The 14,076-nt window shown below is 35.5% G+C and overlaps 3 protein-coding genes across 6 annotated transcripts in view; 1 reads left to right on the top strand and 2 right to left on the bottom strand.

Moving 5' to 3' along the window:
- The first annotated feature begins 2,994 nt into the window (after positions 1-2,994).
- LOC107460718 (1-aminocyclopropane-1-carboxylate oxidase 5) lies at positions 2,995-4,810 on the top strand. The gene is made up of 3 exons (XM_016079107.3): positions 2,995-3,181; positions 3,446-3,672; positions 3,907-4,810. The coding sequence occupies exons 1-3, from the start codon at positions 3,080-3,082 to the stop codon at positions 4,508-4,510; spliced, it is 933 nt and encodes a 310-aa protein (XP_015934593.1). The 5' UTR covers positions 2,995-3,079; the 3' UTR covers positions 4,511-4,810.
- A 359-nt stretch (positions 4,811-5,169) lies between these two features.
- LOC107460703 (NAD kinase 2, chloroplastic) lies at positions 5,170-10,036 on the bottom strand. Its single transcript, XM_016079088.3, is given in 8 exon segments — positions 5,170-5,750; positions 6,035-6,136; positions 6,251-6,325; positions 6,471-6,695; positions 6,792-6,885; positions 6,887-7,047; positions 7,405-9,252; positions 9,450-10,036. Coding segments are annotated over 8 exon segments (2,970 nt in total). The 5' UTR covers positions 9,711-10,036; the 3' UTR covers positions 5,170-5,546.
- Positions 10,037-11,130: 1,094 nt separating this feature from the next.
- The window catches only part of LOC107460706 (ubinuclein-2), a 6,235-nt gene continuing 3,289 nt past the window's right edge, over positions 11,131-14,076 (bottom strand). The window contains exons 7-13 of one of the 4 annotated variants that reach the window (XM_016079093.3): positions 13,915-14,009; positions 13,716-13,802; positions 13,378-13,503; positions 12,987-13,109; positions 12,855-12,902; positions 12,681-12,782; positions 11,131-11,832 (exon numbers count right to left, since the gene is read on the bottom strand). In XM_016079093.3, the coding sequence (XP_015934579.1) occupies positions 11,383-11,832; positions 12,681-12,782; positions 12,855-12,902; positions 12,987-13,109; positions 13,378-13,503; positions 13,716-13,802; positions 13,915-14,009 (1,031 nt within the window). In that variant the 3' untranslated portion in view covers positions 11,131-11,382. Of the gene's footprint in view, positions 11,833-12,680; positions 12,783-12,854; positions 12,903-12,986; positions 13,110-13,377; positions 13,504-13,715; positions 13,803-13,914; positions 14,025-14,076 lie in introns of all 4 variants that reach the window. The other 3 variants (XM_021128724.2, XM_016079092.3, XM_016079091.3) reach the window with 3 other exon arrangements.

Here is a 14,076-nt window from a genome sequence, read left to right as displayed (position 1 = left end):
GTTCAAATTTTTAGAATAAAATATTCGTATTTAAAAAGTTAATTACAACATAATGAATATTTTATACTCAAATTAAATAAGCTAAAATATATTTTTAAAATTCAGATAGTCAATTCGAGAAGTTGACAATAATTTATTATGAAATATCAATATTTTTTTATTTGTTGTGTTTGCGTGTCAAACATATTTTGCACGCGATACTCATCAACACTTGTCAGATATGGGTGTCTTTTATGTCCAACTATGTCTTAATAAAAAAATAAAAAAATAAAAAATTAAAGGTAAATGATTGTGTTATTATATACATTAAAGCTTTGACCATTCATTTCCTTAAACCTAAAACTATGCCTTGAAATGTGTGTCAAGAATAATATTATATTGTTAATGACAATTGTCAAGAAGGAGCATGTCATGTGTGAAAGTCTATATTTGTTACCACAACAAATTAAAGCAATGTAAAGGGGTTAGTCAACTTGATTAAAGTATAGTCGGCAAATGCTTAAATTATACACAAAAAAATTATCAATTTCAAACTCTAAGGATAATTCCATGTTAGTGTTATTAGGATGATAGTAGCTAGAATTTTTCACATTTAATTTCCTTTGAAAATTTGGCGTGAATCAATAGCAAAAGGAATAGTAAACTAAATCCCATAACTAATGACAGATATCATGGAGGTTAGAGAAAGTCATAATCATATAATTCCTATGTATTAAATATTAATAGACTAATCATTATACTATTGCTAGGTTCTAATGGTTTAGTTGGTTGGTTCAAACATGGTGCTGGCTTGGTTTAATTCTAAACTATAAATGAGGTCAAACATAGTTGCCGTTGACAAGAATAAATTCTACATTTTCTAATGAATATCTTAGAAATATTAAAATTGTATAAATAAAAATTATTTATAAAAAAATAAACTTTTAATGCATACAATATATCTTATTTTATTTACATTATTGAGTTATTATATTTATAGAGTAAACTACCATTTATACCTATGAAAGTTAAAAATACTGACATATCTATCCATAGAAAAAAAGAAATTACCATTTATATCTATAAAATATGGATTTTGCATAATAAAATTATCCAAACACTAAAAAATTACCTAAAAATCCTAAATTACCCTTATTTTCACCACTACTTTTCTAATTTCAAATCCCACTACCACCCAAACTCTTCTTCACCACCACTCTCATCCCTAACTACCACCATCACTGTCGCTATCTAAAATCCGCAAACTTCCTGGACCAGTTAACACAAAACGACGCTGCGACGGAGAGATGTGGCTTTGCCGCCGTTGCCACTAACCTCAACAGTCGCTGCTATCTCCGGAGGCAAACCTTTGTGATTTTGAACTCAAGGTGTTCTACAAGTGTAACATAGTAAGAATATGTGCTGCATCATAGAAATTAAAAATTTAATCAGGAATGCAAACCAAAGTAAACAGATCAATGAAAATGTGAAATTGGATCAGTAGAGCGAGATAGAGGAAGGTTGAGTGGGTGAAAAACAGCATAGCGTCGTTGGTGGTGTCTAATTCCTTCTTCTCCATTCCCAAATTCAAAACCTTAGCTTTTACCATTGTCGTTAGTTTCTTACCCTATTGCACTACTTCACTATTGCACTCAGATCTCCAAATTCCCCACTCTGCAACCACCAACCCAAAATTTTCACAGAATTTTATTCTAATTTCAACAATACCCTAGTCTTGAGCAACATCAACAAACACCATGGACATGGAAGGATTATTGCTAATCTGCGCCCCCTAGACACCGTCGAGGAGGATGACCAAGGCAACCGCATAGGCTACATCAAAGGTGAATACTGCCTCGGTATTAATTTCACATATTTCTCATTTTTGTTCTCTAAATTTAATTCAGTAAAACTTGTTCAATCGTTTCTTAGACGGCTTGGGTCCGCCTTCGAACTCGAAATTTCTGGCGTAGGTTGGACCAAGTTGAGGCGCGCTATAAAAAAGCCGATCGTGGGCGTCACTGTTGGAGTTTCACATGGCGGGGTAGTCGGATTTCCGACAAGAAATGTAGGAAGATACAGAACGAGGGAAGACTAGAGGCAGTGAGTTAGCGTCGTTATTTCTGGAACGTTTGTCGGAGACACAGGAGGCGTTTTGAGTGATGGTGGTAGTTGGGGTTTAAGGTGATGGTGAGAAAGAGTTTGGGATTAAAAAAGTGGTGGTGTGGAATAAGAGGAGAAGTTAGAAATGGGTTATATAATTATATTAGAAGGTAATTTGAAATTTTTAAATAATTTTTTTTTAAATTTAGATAGTTTTGTTAGCAAAAGTCATGTTTCATGGACACAAATGGTAATTTTCTTCTTTTATAGGTAGATATGTTAAGTTTTCAACTTTCGTGGATAGAAATGGTAGTTTACTCATATTTATTTATAAAAATATCAAAAAAATTATAATGATAGATGAAAGAAGATAGTGTAATTAGGTCTTTATACTTTTTTTTTCTTTTAGTTGGTCTCTATATTTTTTTTATTTTTTAATTAAATCTTTTTTAGTGTAAAAAATATTAAAGTTAACTGAATATTTTTTTATAAATTGAATGCATTTATAATTAAAATCTAATTTGATCTTTGATTGCATGTATCTTGGAACAAATATTCTATTAATTTATATTTTTGACATAAAAATGACTTAATTATAAAATTAAGTAATGTAGGGATTCAGTTAATATATATATATATATAAGTGGGAGAAGAAAGGGAGAAAAAAAAAACAATTTATGAAGAGTTCTATTATATGGATGATGAACCTGAAAAGTGAGGGATTGTGTTGTAGACATTACAAACAAGAAGTAACTCCGAAAGCAAGCATTGACCTAAGAATAAATAAAATTTTAATTAAATGTGTGACCATCCGTGACCTTGTAAGTTATAACTGCTATCTATAACTAAATTGGTTGTATATCCAATTTGGTGGGAAACTTTTTATTATAAATACCCAAACCCACTCTTACAAAAACCACATCAATAAAACATTAACAAAAGGTAGTGTTTTCTGTTTTCTCACATTCTCACATTCACACTAACACTCTGATCTAAAATGGCAGTGCCAGTGATTGATTTCTCAAAGCTGAATGGTGAAGAAAGAGCCAAAACTATGGCTCAGATTGCTAATGGCTGTGAAGAATGGGGATTCTTCCAGGTAATATAGTAAATTTTTTTGAAATAAATTAAATAATTTTTTATTTTCCAAAAAAAAATATCTTTGTAGACATAAATTCATTTTTTTTTCTGAGATGCAGATTGTCTAAGCTTAGCTCTTAGGCGATCTGCATGCAGTGGTGATTTGTTTTGATAAATAATGAATTGTTTTAATTTATTTGAAAAATTTTCCAATTAATTAATTGTATAGCTAGAAAATTTGAGATTTTATTTATAATCTTATATATTATGTTTGGTTTTGCAGTTGATCAATCATGGGATTTCTGAGGAGCTCCTTGAGAGGGTGAAGAAGGTTTGCTCTGAGTTCTATAAGCTTGAAAGAGAGGAGAATTTCAACAACTCTACATCAGTTAAGATCATGAATGATTTAGCTGAAAACAAAAACAATGGAAAGTTGGAGCATGTTGATTGGGAGGATGTAATCACTCTTCTTGATGATAATGAATGGCCACAAAATCCACAAGAATTCAGGTATATATTGAGAGGAAGAGTGAAGGTTGAGAGAGGGAGAAAGTGAGCTGTTCTTTTTCTTTTTCTTTTTTTGTTTGAAAAATTTTCAAAGTGAAAACCTAAAAAATGTTTGTTATGTACTTCTTTTATGGTTTCCTACTATAAAATTAATTACAATTGAGTCTACATTATTACTAATGAAAAATGATCTAGGTAACAAAATCATGTATAACTGAATTCTAACTTGGATGGCAGGAAAACGATGGCCGAATATCGATCGGAGCTAAAGAAATTGGCAGAGAAGATGATGGAAGTGATGGATGAGAATCTTGGATTGCCAAGAGGATACATGAAGAAAGCATTGAATGATGGAGAAGGAGACAATGCATTCTTTGGTACCAAGGTGAGTCACTACCCTCCCTGTCCCTATCCAGAGCATGTCAATGGCCTGCGAGCTCACACGGACGCTGGAGGACTCATCCTTCTCTTCCAAGATGACAAGGTGGGAGGCCTGCAGATGCTCAAAGATGGACAATGGCTAGAAGTGCAGCCTTTGCCTAATGCCATTGTCATTAACACCGGCGATCAGATTGAGGTTTTGAGCAATGGCAGATACAAAAGTTGCTGGCACCGGGTTCTGGTTTCGACTGAAGGGAACAGAAGATCAATTGCTTCTTTCTATAATCCTTCATTGAAGGCTACCATATGTCCTGCACCAAAGTTGGTGGCTGAAAAGGATAACCAACAAGTTGATGAAACTTATCCTAAGTTTGTTTTTGGTGATTACATGGATGTCTATGCTAAGCTCAAGTTCCAACCTAAGGAGCCAAGGTTCCAAGCCGTTGTTAAAGCCACATGAAAAAAATAGCACTTTGGTTTTCAATATAGAAAATACATTTGATCCCACCCCTTTATTTTTGTTTTTATTTTTGTTATCTTTTCTTTGTTTATTGTTCTTGGTGCTATACATGTTTGATAGCAAAGAGTACCACTTGGTTGCTGCTATTCTAAGTTTCTTAAGAATGCAAGCCATTGTGGGTGCTAGTGTCCATGTTTTGTTTTCTTTTTCTTTTTTTAGAATATTGTTTTGGTGGGAGCATCTGGGCTTGAATTGTACCATAGTACTTATTACATAAATTATAGTGTTATCTGCTATAAATTCTGAGTCCTTGAATTATTGCCCTTCTTTATGATTCTGTTATCATCCCAAAGAAGCAACCATATAAATGACATACAATTTTCCTTCAGTTCAGTTTCCTCTTAAGAGGTCATAACAACAAAGGTTACCTTCTTTATCAACAGGAATCACATAATGGAAACATAATTCAAAATACAAGGTTACCTTTTTAAATCACAGGTTAGACTAATTGTTTGATCCTTCACAAATACATAGGACATTGATTTTTGTTGTCAAAAAGGTTTTTTTACATCAAGTCATTAGATGCATATATGTTTGATACTTCATTTTCCATGAATTAATTTATTTATTTTAAGGCACATATTTTTTAGGCATCAAAATGACATCAAATATATCTTTTGTTATTCATATAAAAGAGGCTCTGTGCAGCCATTAGCACAATTATCTCATTAACAAAAACAAATGAGAACTTCCTCTTCAACACAAGAAGTTTGACAGAGTGGTAAACTTTCAGAAGCATCAATGAGAGCTACTTCTAAGATCAATAATTTACAGCTTCAAATCCTGTCAGTATACAATAGCTTTTTACCAAAATCACATTTGGAAAAAACCCTATCTCCTCATTTGGAAGCCAAGTTAAGAAACTGGTATTGCCAACAAGTTCTATAGTCTTGAATGTATAATCTGTACTGAAATCATACACAAACCAAGCCTTCAAGTGAGAGTAACACAACCATTCTTCAGTTTCAGATATGCTTCATAGGGCCTTTTGATCAAGTCTTTCGTTCCAATTCAGGCAGCGAATCAAGCTGTGAAACCAATCACCGGTTTGATCGAACTTGTTAACAGTTGGAAGTGGGTGCTGACTCATGGATATTCGTACAGAATCTCCCCGAGAAAGTTGCTGCCTTCTCTTCCCATCAAATGATACCCAAGCATTGCTTCTTGCGTCTTCCGGAATCTGATATCAATAACCCTATGAAACTTAGCAGTCTAATTTTGATAAAAATAAATTTGAAACATTAATAAGAGATTAGCTCCATATTACTCAAGTGTGAATCCAAAATTCTCGACAAAGCAGCATTTTCCGAGACATAACTGCCTCAGAGACTTGGCTATAGGCTATAGCTAAAACAAGGGTAATATTTCGAATGGAACTTGCTCCTTAAGCACATGCAATTTTGGTAATAAATTAATAACATTCCAATATGATAGTTTTACCCCATAGAGGACGACAAACTTCACCTTTAATTCTAGTCGAGCAGAATCTGGAAGTATAACTGGTCTAAATGAGAGTGAATGCGGACAAATCGGGGTAAATAGCATGCAAGGAACATTTGGATGCACCTGCAGTTTTCTTTTGTCATTAGATAAAATCGTCGATGAAAGCATGACTAAGTCGTGCCAAATAAACTGATACTGCACGGATAAAGATGTATACATATAACAAGAAGTGCTTACCATGGAACCTCCAGCAGCTGTAGAATAAGCAGTGCTTCCCGTTGGGGTGGCCACAATGACTCCATCACCTTGTACCTGAAAAAAACGACAATATATATATATATATATATAAGGCATGACGTTGTTTCATAATGGTAAGGCTTTTCAGAGACAAGAAATTTACTATACTGACAAATCTCAGAGTGCAAATAAATGCTAACAAATACATGATAAAATTCACCTTGGTTATAAGTCTGTCATGTTCATAACATTCGATCTTTGAAAGATATGGATTAGAACCCCGATCAATAACAACCTCGTTAAGAATATCAAACACTTTCCCTGGCATTGCTTTACCCTTACGAAAAATTTCACATCTTAGACGCATTCTAAGAGTTATGTATACACCATCTCCAGTGTTATTTCCATGGATGACTTGTCGTAAGTCCTGCCTGTAGTCTTCAAACTAGAAACAATAAACAGAACAGAACAGAAGTCAAACAAATGGCTAAAGAGAGACCAACATTTTGTGGAAATTATTTATTGATTTGGAAAAGCTTACACTATGAGAAGCCAGGAAACCAAGGGAACTATATATATATATATATATATTAAGCAACAATTTAATGAAGCAGAACTTAGATAAAAGTAAAAATAACATAAAATAAAATAAAATAAAGTGTTTGAATACACCACCTAGTATCTTGGATATAGAAGGTTTGAATAAATTCAAATCCAGGAAGTCTAGCAAATATATCATGCACATCAGGTTCCACAAAAATGTTCATTTTCTCTTGGTAATACAGAAAGGAAGCAACCTGCAGATAAGATACGCAAAATTACCCAATTGCCCTAGGCATACCACTCAAAGTCAGAAGATTCAACTAAACTAAATCCCCAGCTCTCATTGACCCTAAATACTCAATTTCTAACTTCCCCTTCTTTACATAAGGACCAAAACATTTCTGTCACTGACACATTCTTAGTAATGAAAATATAGATCCCATTCCTGAACGAAAACTGTGCAGACAGTCCTAGAACTCATATTTTACAGTTTCCATCAACAATCACTCAATGCTCAAAACTATGATGTCTAGACCATTAAAAACTAAAAGTAGACCCTCAATGATTCTTAGAGCCAATTTTTTTTTTTATGAAGAAATAAAAAAAATGACCTCTTTAGCTTCTTCCATGAGTTGCTCCCCGGGCTTTTTCAGCAATAACACAGTCTTCGGTGTAGATTTCCACATAAGCATCTGTTGCTGGGTGCTAGGGTGAGTGAAGGCCAAAGAAGATTCAGTCACCTTTTCTCTCTCACAAGAAACGCCATCAGTCCGTACTAGGTACATCTCAGCTTTCTTTCTTGATTGCACCCTTACAACTCCAGTTGAGGATGCACACATGTCTCCCTCCATGAGTCCCAAGTCTTCATCATGTAAGGCTAACCCAGCCTTACCATCATCACTTTGAGACTTAGTCATTGTGACATTGCTATTATTCATGTAGCGCACATCTCCTTCACTTAACTCATAAACTGTTGTCTTCCCAAAGTTCGAAGTACTCCCATTCACTGACTTCCAGTCGCCACCAACTGTGATTGGAGGCTCTCCAGATGGATAGTCCACACGAGGTGACCCATTCAAACTTTCCCGATCCACAATTTCAGCGACGGGATTATCTCCATTGCTGATAGTCACTTTCCCCTGTGGTCTTCCAGCATGCATGTTCCTGGAATCTGTCAAACATTCTAAACTTTCAACCTTATAATTGAAATAAGAGGGTCCTGGGATCTTTCTATTTCTCCAAAATCTGGACATCTCTCTTTTGGAGAAGATGTCACGAGGAGGGATTTGAGCTTCTAAAGGGATAGTTTTGCTGGAGAAATTCATAGAAGCATTGTCCTCACTGCCAGTAATCACTCGTGAAGAATTAGGAGTAACTGCACCCAAACTCTCTTGCAACAAATTGTCATCCGTTTCTGCAGAGGATCTGGATCTCTCAGATTCTATTGAAGAGTCATGCAGTTTCGCAGATCCATTTGTATAATCTGATGGCCTTTCACTGGAAGTAACTGCTTCATTAGAAACAAATGATGATGCAAATCGAGTCATATACTGCCTCCATCTAGAGACCATGGCAGACGTTCTCCAAACTCCTTCCTGACTATGAAGATAGATTGGCCGTTTCCTGTAATTTGAAACGTAAGATGCAAACCTCTCAACCTGTTCCATTGTAGGTGCTCTCTGAACATCAACAGGGATTTTGACCAATTCAATTTTTCCAGATGAAATAGCATCATTAACAGCTTCATGATATAAATTATCTTTTACTGCCTCTTGTCTAAGATCTATGATAGTTTTATATCCATTATCCAGCAACCACTTTAGGCCTTCTTCAGTTACCTGCCCGCCTGTCCAAAATCCTGCTTCAGAGTCGTTCAATTTTGTGTCTTCTTTGGGAGCAGATAAATATACAGGACTCCAATTCGAAAACAGTTCTGGACATGGATCTTCCTCCCTGTGCGGAAAACCAGCATCATAGCATACATTCTTCAATCTCTGAAGTTTCCTCCACGCATCCAACCTTGGATTGTCACCTGGAACTAAATAGTTCTCAAGAGCAACATGCAAGCTCTCACAACACCTCTTCATCTCACTCCTAAAAGCAGCAAGTGGGGGCACCACGTCCTCCATCACGCCAACCCCTGCCACACGAAAGGGGGTCATAACCGAAGACCTTCTTCCAGAAAGAACATCGTCCCTCGCGGTGTTCACAAGTGCTACCATGCACCCAAGGACCGAAACAATCTTATCTTCTACAGGCAGCCTCTCATCCGATGGAACTTCATCGGAAACACTACATTCACCGGTTAGTGGATTGCACAACACGTTCATTAATGAGGAATGAAGCCTTTCATAATTCCTAAAGATCCTACAGTATGCCTCCACTTCAGCAATATCACCCGGAACCGGACCCACCCAAGGCAATTGTGACGGATCATGGGATTGGATATCATTCAAAATCTACAACCAAAGGAATCAAGATAAATTCTCTCTTTTTATTTCTTTCTAAATAATAAAAGGACCATGATTATCAATCATATGTCTATAAAATGAAATTCTTCCAGTAGTCAATCCATCAAAGAAAGCAGAAATACAGAAAATGTTCCTCAAAGTTTGGAACTTGATCAAATCTCGGTGAGCTAAGAGAAATTGGGTACCTGAGAATCCAACCCGAAACTGAAGGAAAAGGAGTTGGAAAGTTGGGCGGTGACGAGAGACTTGGGACGCCTCACTCCGCGGGTACTCCTACCCTTCGTCTTGAACCGGAAGCCGAAAGCGAAGGTTTTGGGACTGGGACTGGGATTGGGATTGAGGAAGGAGAAAGAAGAGAGAAGAGAAAGTGAGGATGCTACGGCGGCGGAGGCGGAAAGATTCATCGCGGTGTAAACGAGGTGGCACGTGCAGAGACATGCCACCATGAATGAGTGAGTTTTGTTTCACGAAGGAAACGGAATAGCGGAAGGATCTCCTTCAGTTTTCATTGATATGTGTTTGTTGGGTATTAATAATGGTGACGGTGCAATTGCAATTGTAATTGCAAGTGCACGTCGTGGTGGTGGTGGTGGTAGTGGTCTAGAAGTAGCAGTAGGAGGCATCATGCTCTGTTTTTCTAGTGATATAAGGTTTGATTTTGATGCACGTTGCCGCTATTTACTAACCATCCTTCTTGACGTCATCGCCATAGCCATCGCCATTCTACTTGTACCTCTAGGGCTCTACCTACCTGCTTGCGCCTTTCTTTTTTTTAGATTAATTTATTTAATTATAATTTTTCACTGATATCCTTGGACAAAGCTTAGAAGTGCCCTGTCCTGTATGAATCTACTAATTTTAAGAATGTGATGTTTTTTTTGTTATTTTAAATTTTAGAAAAAATAATAAATAAATCCTTCACCTTTTGATCTGTACACATTTTAATTCTTGAAGATTTGAAAATACATTTAAGTTCTTAACCTTTTCAAAATCTGGATATATCGATTTCTCATGTTCACTTGGTATGTCAGATTCAATAGAAAAATTAAACGAGTCACATTGTACTAACATGGTTGATGCAGATGCACACGAGAGATAATTTTTTAAATTGGACAAATTAGACTTAGAAATTAATATGTCCAAATTTTAAAAAAAAATCAAGAACTTAAATATATTTTTAAATTCTCATAAATTTGACCAAAAAATTAGAATTAATTTGTCCTTTTCTCTAAATTTTATTTTCTCGAAGACGGTACTAACTTATTACACTCTGGGTGTAATTGATTTAGAAAATAGTTTTGTATAAATAATGTATTATTATATCATAAAAAATTAAATTCTCCATGAATTAAAATAGGTGTTAAAAAGGATAAATATTTGACTTGTTTCTCAACAACTTTAACAAGACAAAAACATTATTTTTTTAGAACTGCAACTAATTTGTTCTCAGCCAGCCATAAATACTTTTACAGTTTTAATAATATTAATTAAGATAAAATAAAAATACAAAATATTTTATTAAAAAAATAAATATTTATACATTGAATATTATTGAAAATTACCAAAAGTTTATCTATTTTGTTAGAAATATTATACAAAACCCATATTTTTACTATGACACTCAATTAAGAGACTTTCTTCAGAAATCACTTCTTCCTATCCTGTTAAGTTATCACAGCATTATGTGTATCTAATTCTTGTTTATGACCCAACAATGTTTCTTACAATTCTTACAAGCTTGCCAATAAATTAACTGCTATTGCTACTTATTGGTGCAACTAAATCAGACATTAGTCACTCCCGTAGTATACGCCCTAAAGACCTCAACTCAGAGCATATGAACAAAACTACAACCGGGACCAAGCATAAACGCCAGAACAAATTAAGGTTTGTCACCACTAATAGAAATTACAATTATCAAATCTATCTATATTTCTCAACAAAACTAAAGAGAGACATAATTACAAAAATGGCAGCAATCAGTAGAAAACCATTTGATGACAGGAAGACTGCGGAAAAACTATTTATTCAAATATTAGATGGAAAAAACAAAAGAAAAAAAAAGGGAATAAAACAGAGGCATTCTGCTACGTAAAGGACCTAAGCTGAGATATCACGTTAGCTTGACTGTTCAAGACCAGGGATAGATGTTGGCTGAGGATTTGATTTGGAGGGAACACCTCCAGAAGACTGCCTCTGGGACTTTGGTCGGTCTTCACCCAGCGAAGAGCCTGAGCCTAGCTTCTCGGTACCAAAATGTGCTCCTTCCAAATCAATTTCTGGCTTTTTCTTTATTTTCTTCTTTTTCAATGCGCCATCTGCAACCCTCACATCATCTAGGGAACTGGTAGAACTTGCCTTGGCTTTTTCTTGTTTTAAGCCGTTCAATGAAGGACTGGGGACGTGGCCACTTGTGCTTGTATTGGAAACTGGCTTATTCGCGGAAGGAAATGCATGACTGCTAGATTCTGTAGCTGATTTCTCCCGCAAGTTCTGCTGTGCATGACTGGTTTCAAGCCGAATGTTTTCCTCTGGCTTCAACTTTTTCCTCTTAATCTTTTCCGGATCCTAATAATTCACAATGAGATAATCAACTTAAAATGACCAAATTGTTCGGTCTAAAACAAGTTCCTGCTTGTCATCTGTGCAGAAAATGAGGAAAAAACAAGGTCCTCCACTCTTGTAATAATACCAACGCCAAGATTTGCAGAAATAAAACATCAAAGAAGTTTCTGTTATCTGCATCATTACATTATTTGGGTATTTCACGATTTCTAACACTGCAGATAGAACTTATAACAGTCATGGCAATATGGTCCACTCAATAGACAATTGTATGATAACCAAAATAAGTGTTAATAAACACATCCTGCTAAAGAAGAATCACACTATCACTACCAACGTAGGGAAGAAATAGAATAAAATGACATTGGAAGCTCCAGATTCATATTCCTGTTAGAACCCAGTGCTTAAACTTACCATCGCATGTTAGGTTCCAGATAAGGTTTAGGTTTGGGGTCTGAATAGGGTTCAACTGCTCTGTTTTGGTTTGGCACAAGCATTTCTTTCCTCTTGCAGAACACCTCTCCCCCCCCCCCCCCAAAAAAATAAAAATAAAATAAAACCAACCAACAAAAAATAAACAACACGAGACATTTTCTATTACATTGTCGAGCTCTTCCCTTTGCCTTCCATTTTCTCCACTCATTTAGGTACGGGTCTCATATACAAGTTAGACCCTCATAGCCTAACGTAAAATCTTATATTGACAACCTTGTCTGCCACCCCAAACATGTGTAATTTACTAATTTCCAATGCTACAGTGATACATATATAGGTATTGGCAGTCTAAACACTAAGTGTGAGAATCAAATCATCCTCCTTTTTTTTTTAAATTATTCACTGCTAAAGGATACCTTATGTCTGTTGTGCAGTGCTCTGCGCCTCTCTTTGGCCCTGCAAATTCCACGTTTGATCCCATGGTTGTCCATGCAGCCACTTGGCCATAATTCCGCAAGCTGAAGACAACCAGAAGGTTAAAGACACTATAATGAACCCTACATATAGATTCTTGAAAGGATGAAAATCACCTCGGCATACAGCTTTCTGATTTGTGGACCTGCATTTTCATCCAAACCCTAGAGCAATTGCCAAGAAAGATCAATTAGAGATATTTTCATCAACAAACAGAATTTCAAGGAATTGATAGCTGAAATTCATACTTCAACATAAAGGTCATAGAGATCACAGATCTTGTCCTCCAATGCAGTGTCCATACTAAACTTCATTTTTGTTATCATTTTCCCATCAGAACCAAATTCTTGAGCATCACCTCCAGCTCTTAGCTGTTCTCATACGTCATGAAAGAAATAAACTAGATAAATAAAAGGATAAAAAGAAACATCCCAATTTAAATAAACAAAACTATAGTTAAGAAAAGCAATCAAATCCCTTCAAGGAAAATGATCCAACAGTAAGCTTTCCATTAAGAGAGGCACCCAATAAAAATTATACAAAATGCATACCATGGTATGAAGCTCAGAAGTGAATAAAGATGAAACACATGTTATCCATTTTATCAATATTTGATAAGTGGGGGAAACAAAAATAAACCTTGGATTCCAAAGTTGGGGCCAGCGTCTTAATCATATCAACAACTTCCTTCTTTATCTGTTGAAACCTATCATCTTTCTCCTGCTTTGCTGACAGACCCGTATTGATCATTATTTTTAAGTTTCTCTGCAATAGGAAACATTGTAGGAGAAGGTAAATAGTCTAAATGTGTGTATCACAGTGAAAAGGAGAAAACATATGGGTGAGAATTTAGACTTATTATATAATCTAGAGTGACTTATTATAAAATGTATCTATTTATCTATATTATAACAATATAACTACTGTAAATAACCAACACAAAAATATTATCTGTTTATTTTCAGCAGCAGCAATACCTTTAATGTTCTAAGCTGAATCAAGTGCCCAAGAATACCATTAAGACGGTTAATTAACTCCTTTGATACTTTCCCTTGGTTTGACTGCTGCAACAAAGACATACGTTTAATATTTCAATATTTCAAGTCCTTGAATGAAAAGAATAAAACTGTTTGTATATCTGTAAGCATAAATTTAAGAAAGACAATATGCTAGTACCGCTAGTCTAGCAACTTTAGCAAGCTTGAGCTTTATTTCTCTAGGCAACCTCCTTTTGACTGCCTGGGATGTAGCATCAGCCTCCTGGTTTTCCACTGCAGGTGGCCTTGCTGTCATATCAAATAAGCATGAAAGGAAACAAAAGAAGGGGGGGGGGGGGGC

The sequence above is a fragment of the Arachis duranensis genome, chromosome 8, assembly GCF_000817695.3.
Source record: "Arachis duranensis cultivar V14167 chromosome 8, aradu.V14167.gnm2.J7QH, whole genome shotgun sequence".
Classification (NCBI taxonomy): Eukaryota; Viridiplantae; Streptophyta; class Magnoliopsida; order Fabales; family Fabaceae; genus Arachis; species Arachis duranensis.
Note: the sequence above shows the minus strand (reverse complement) of the source record. Positions and strands in the feature narration are given on the sequence as shown.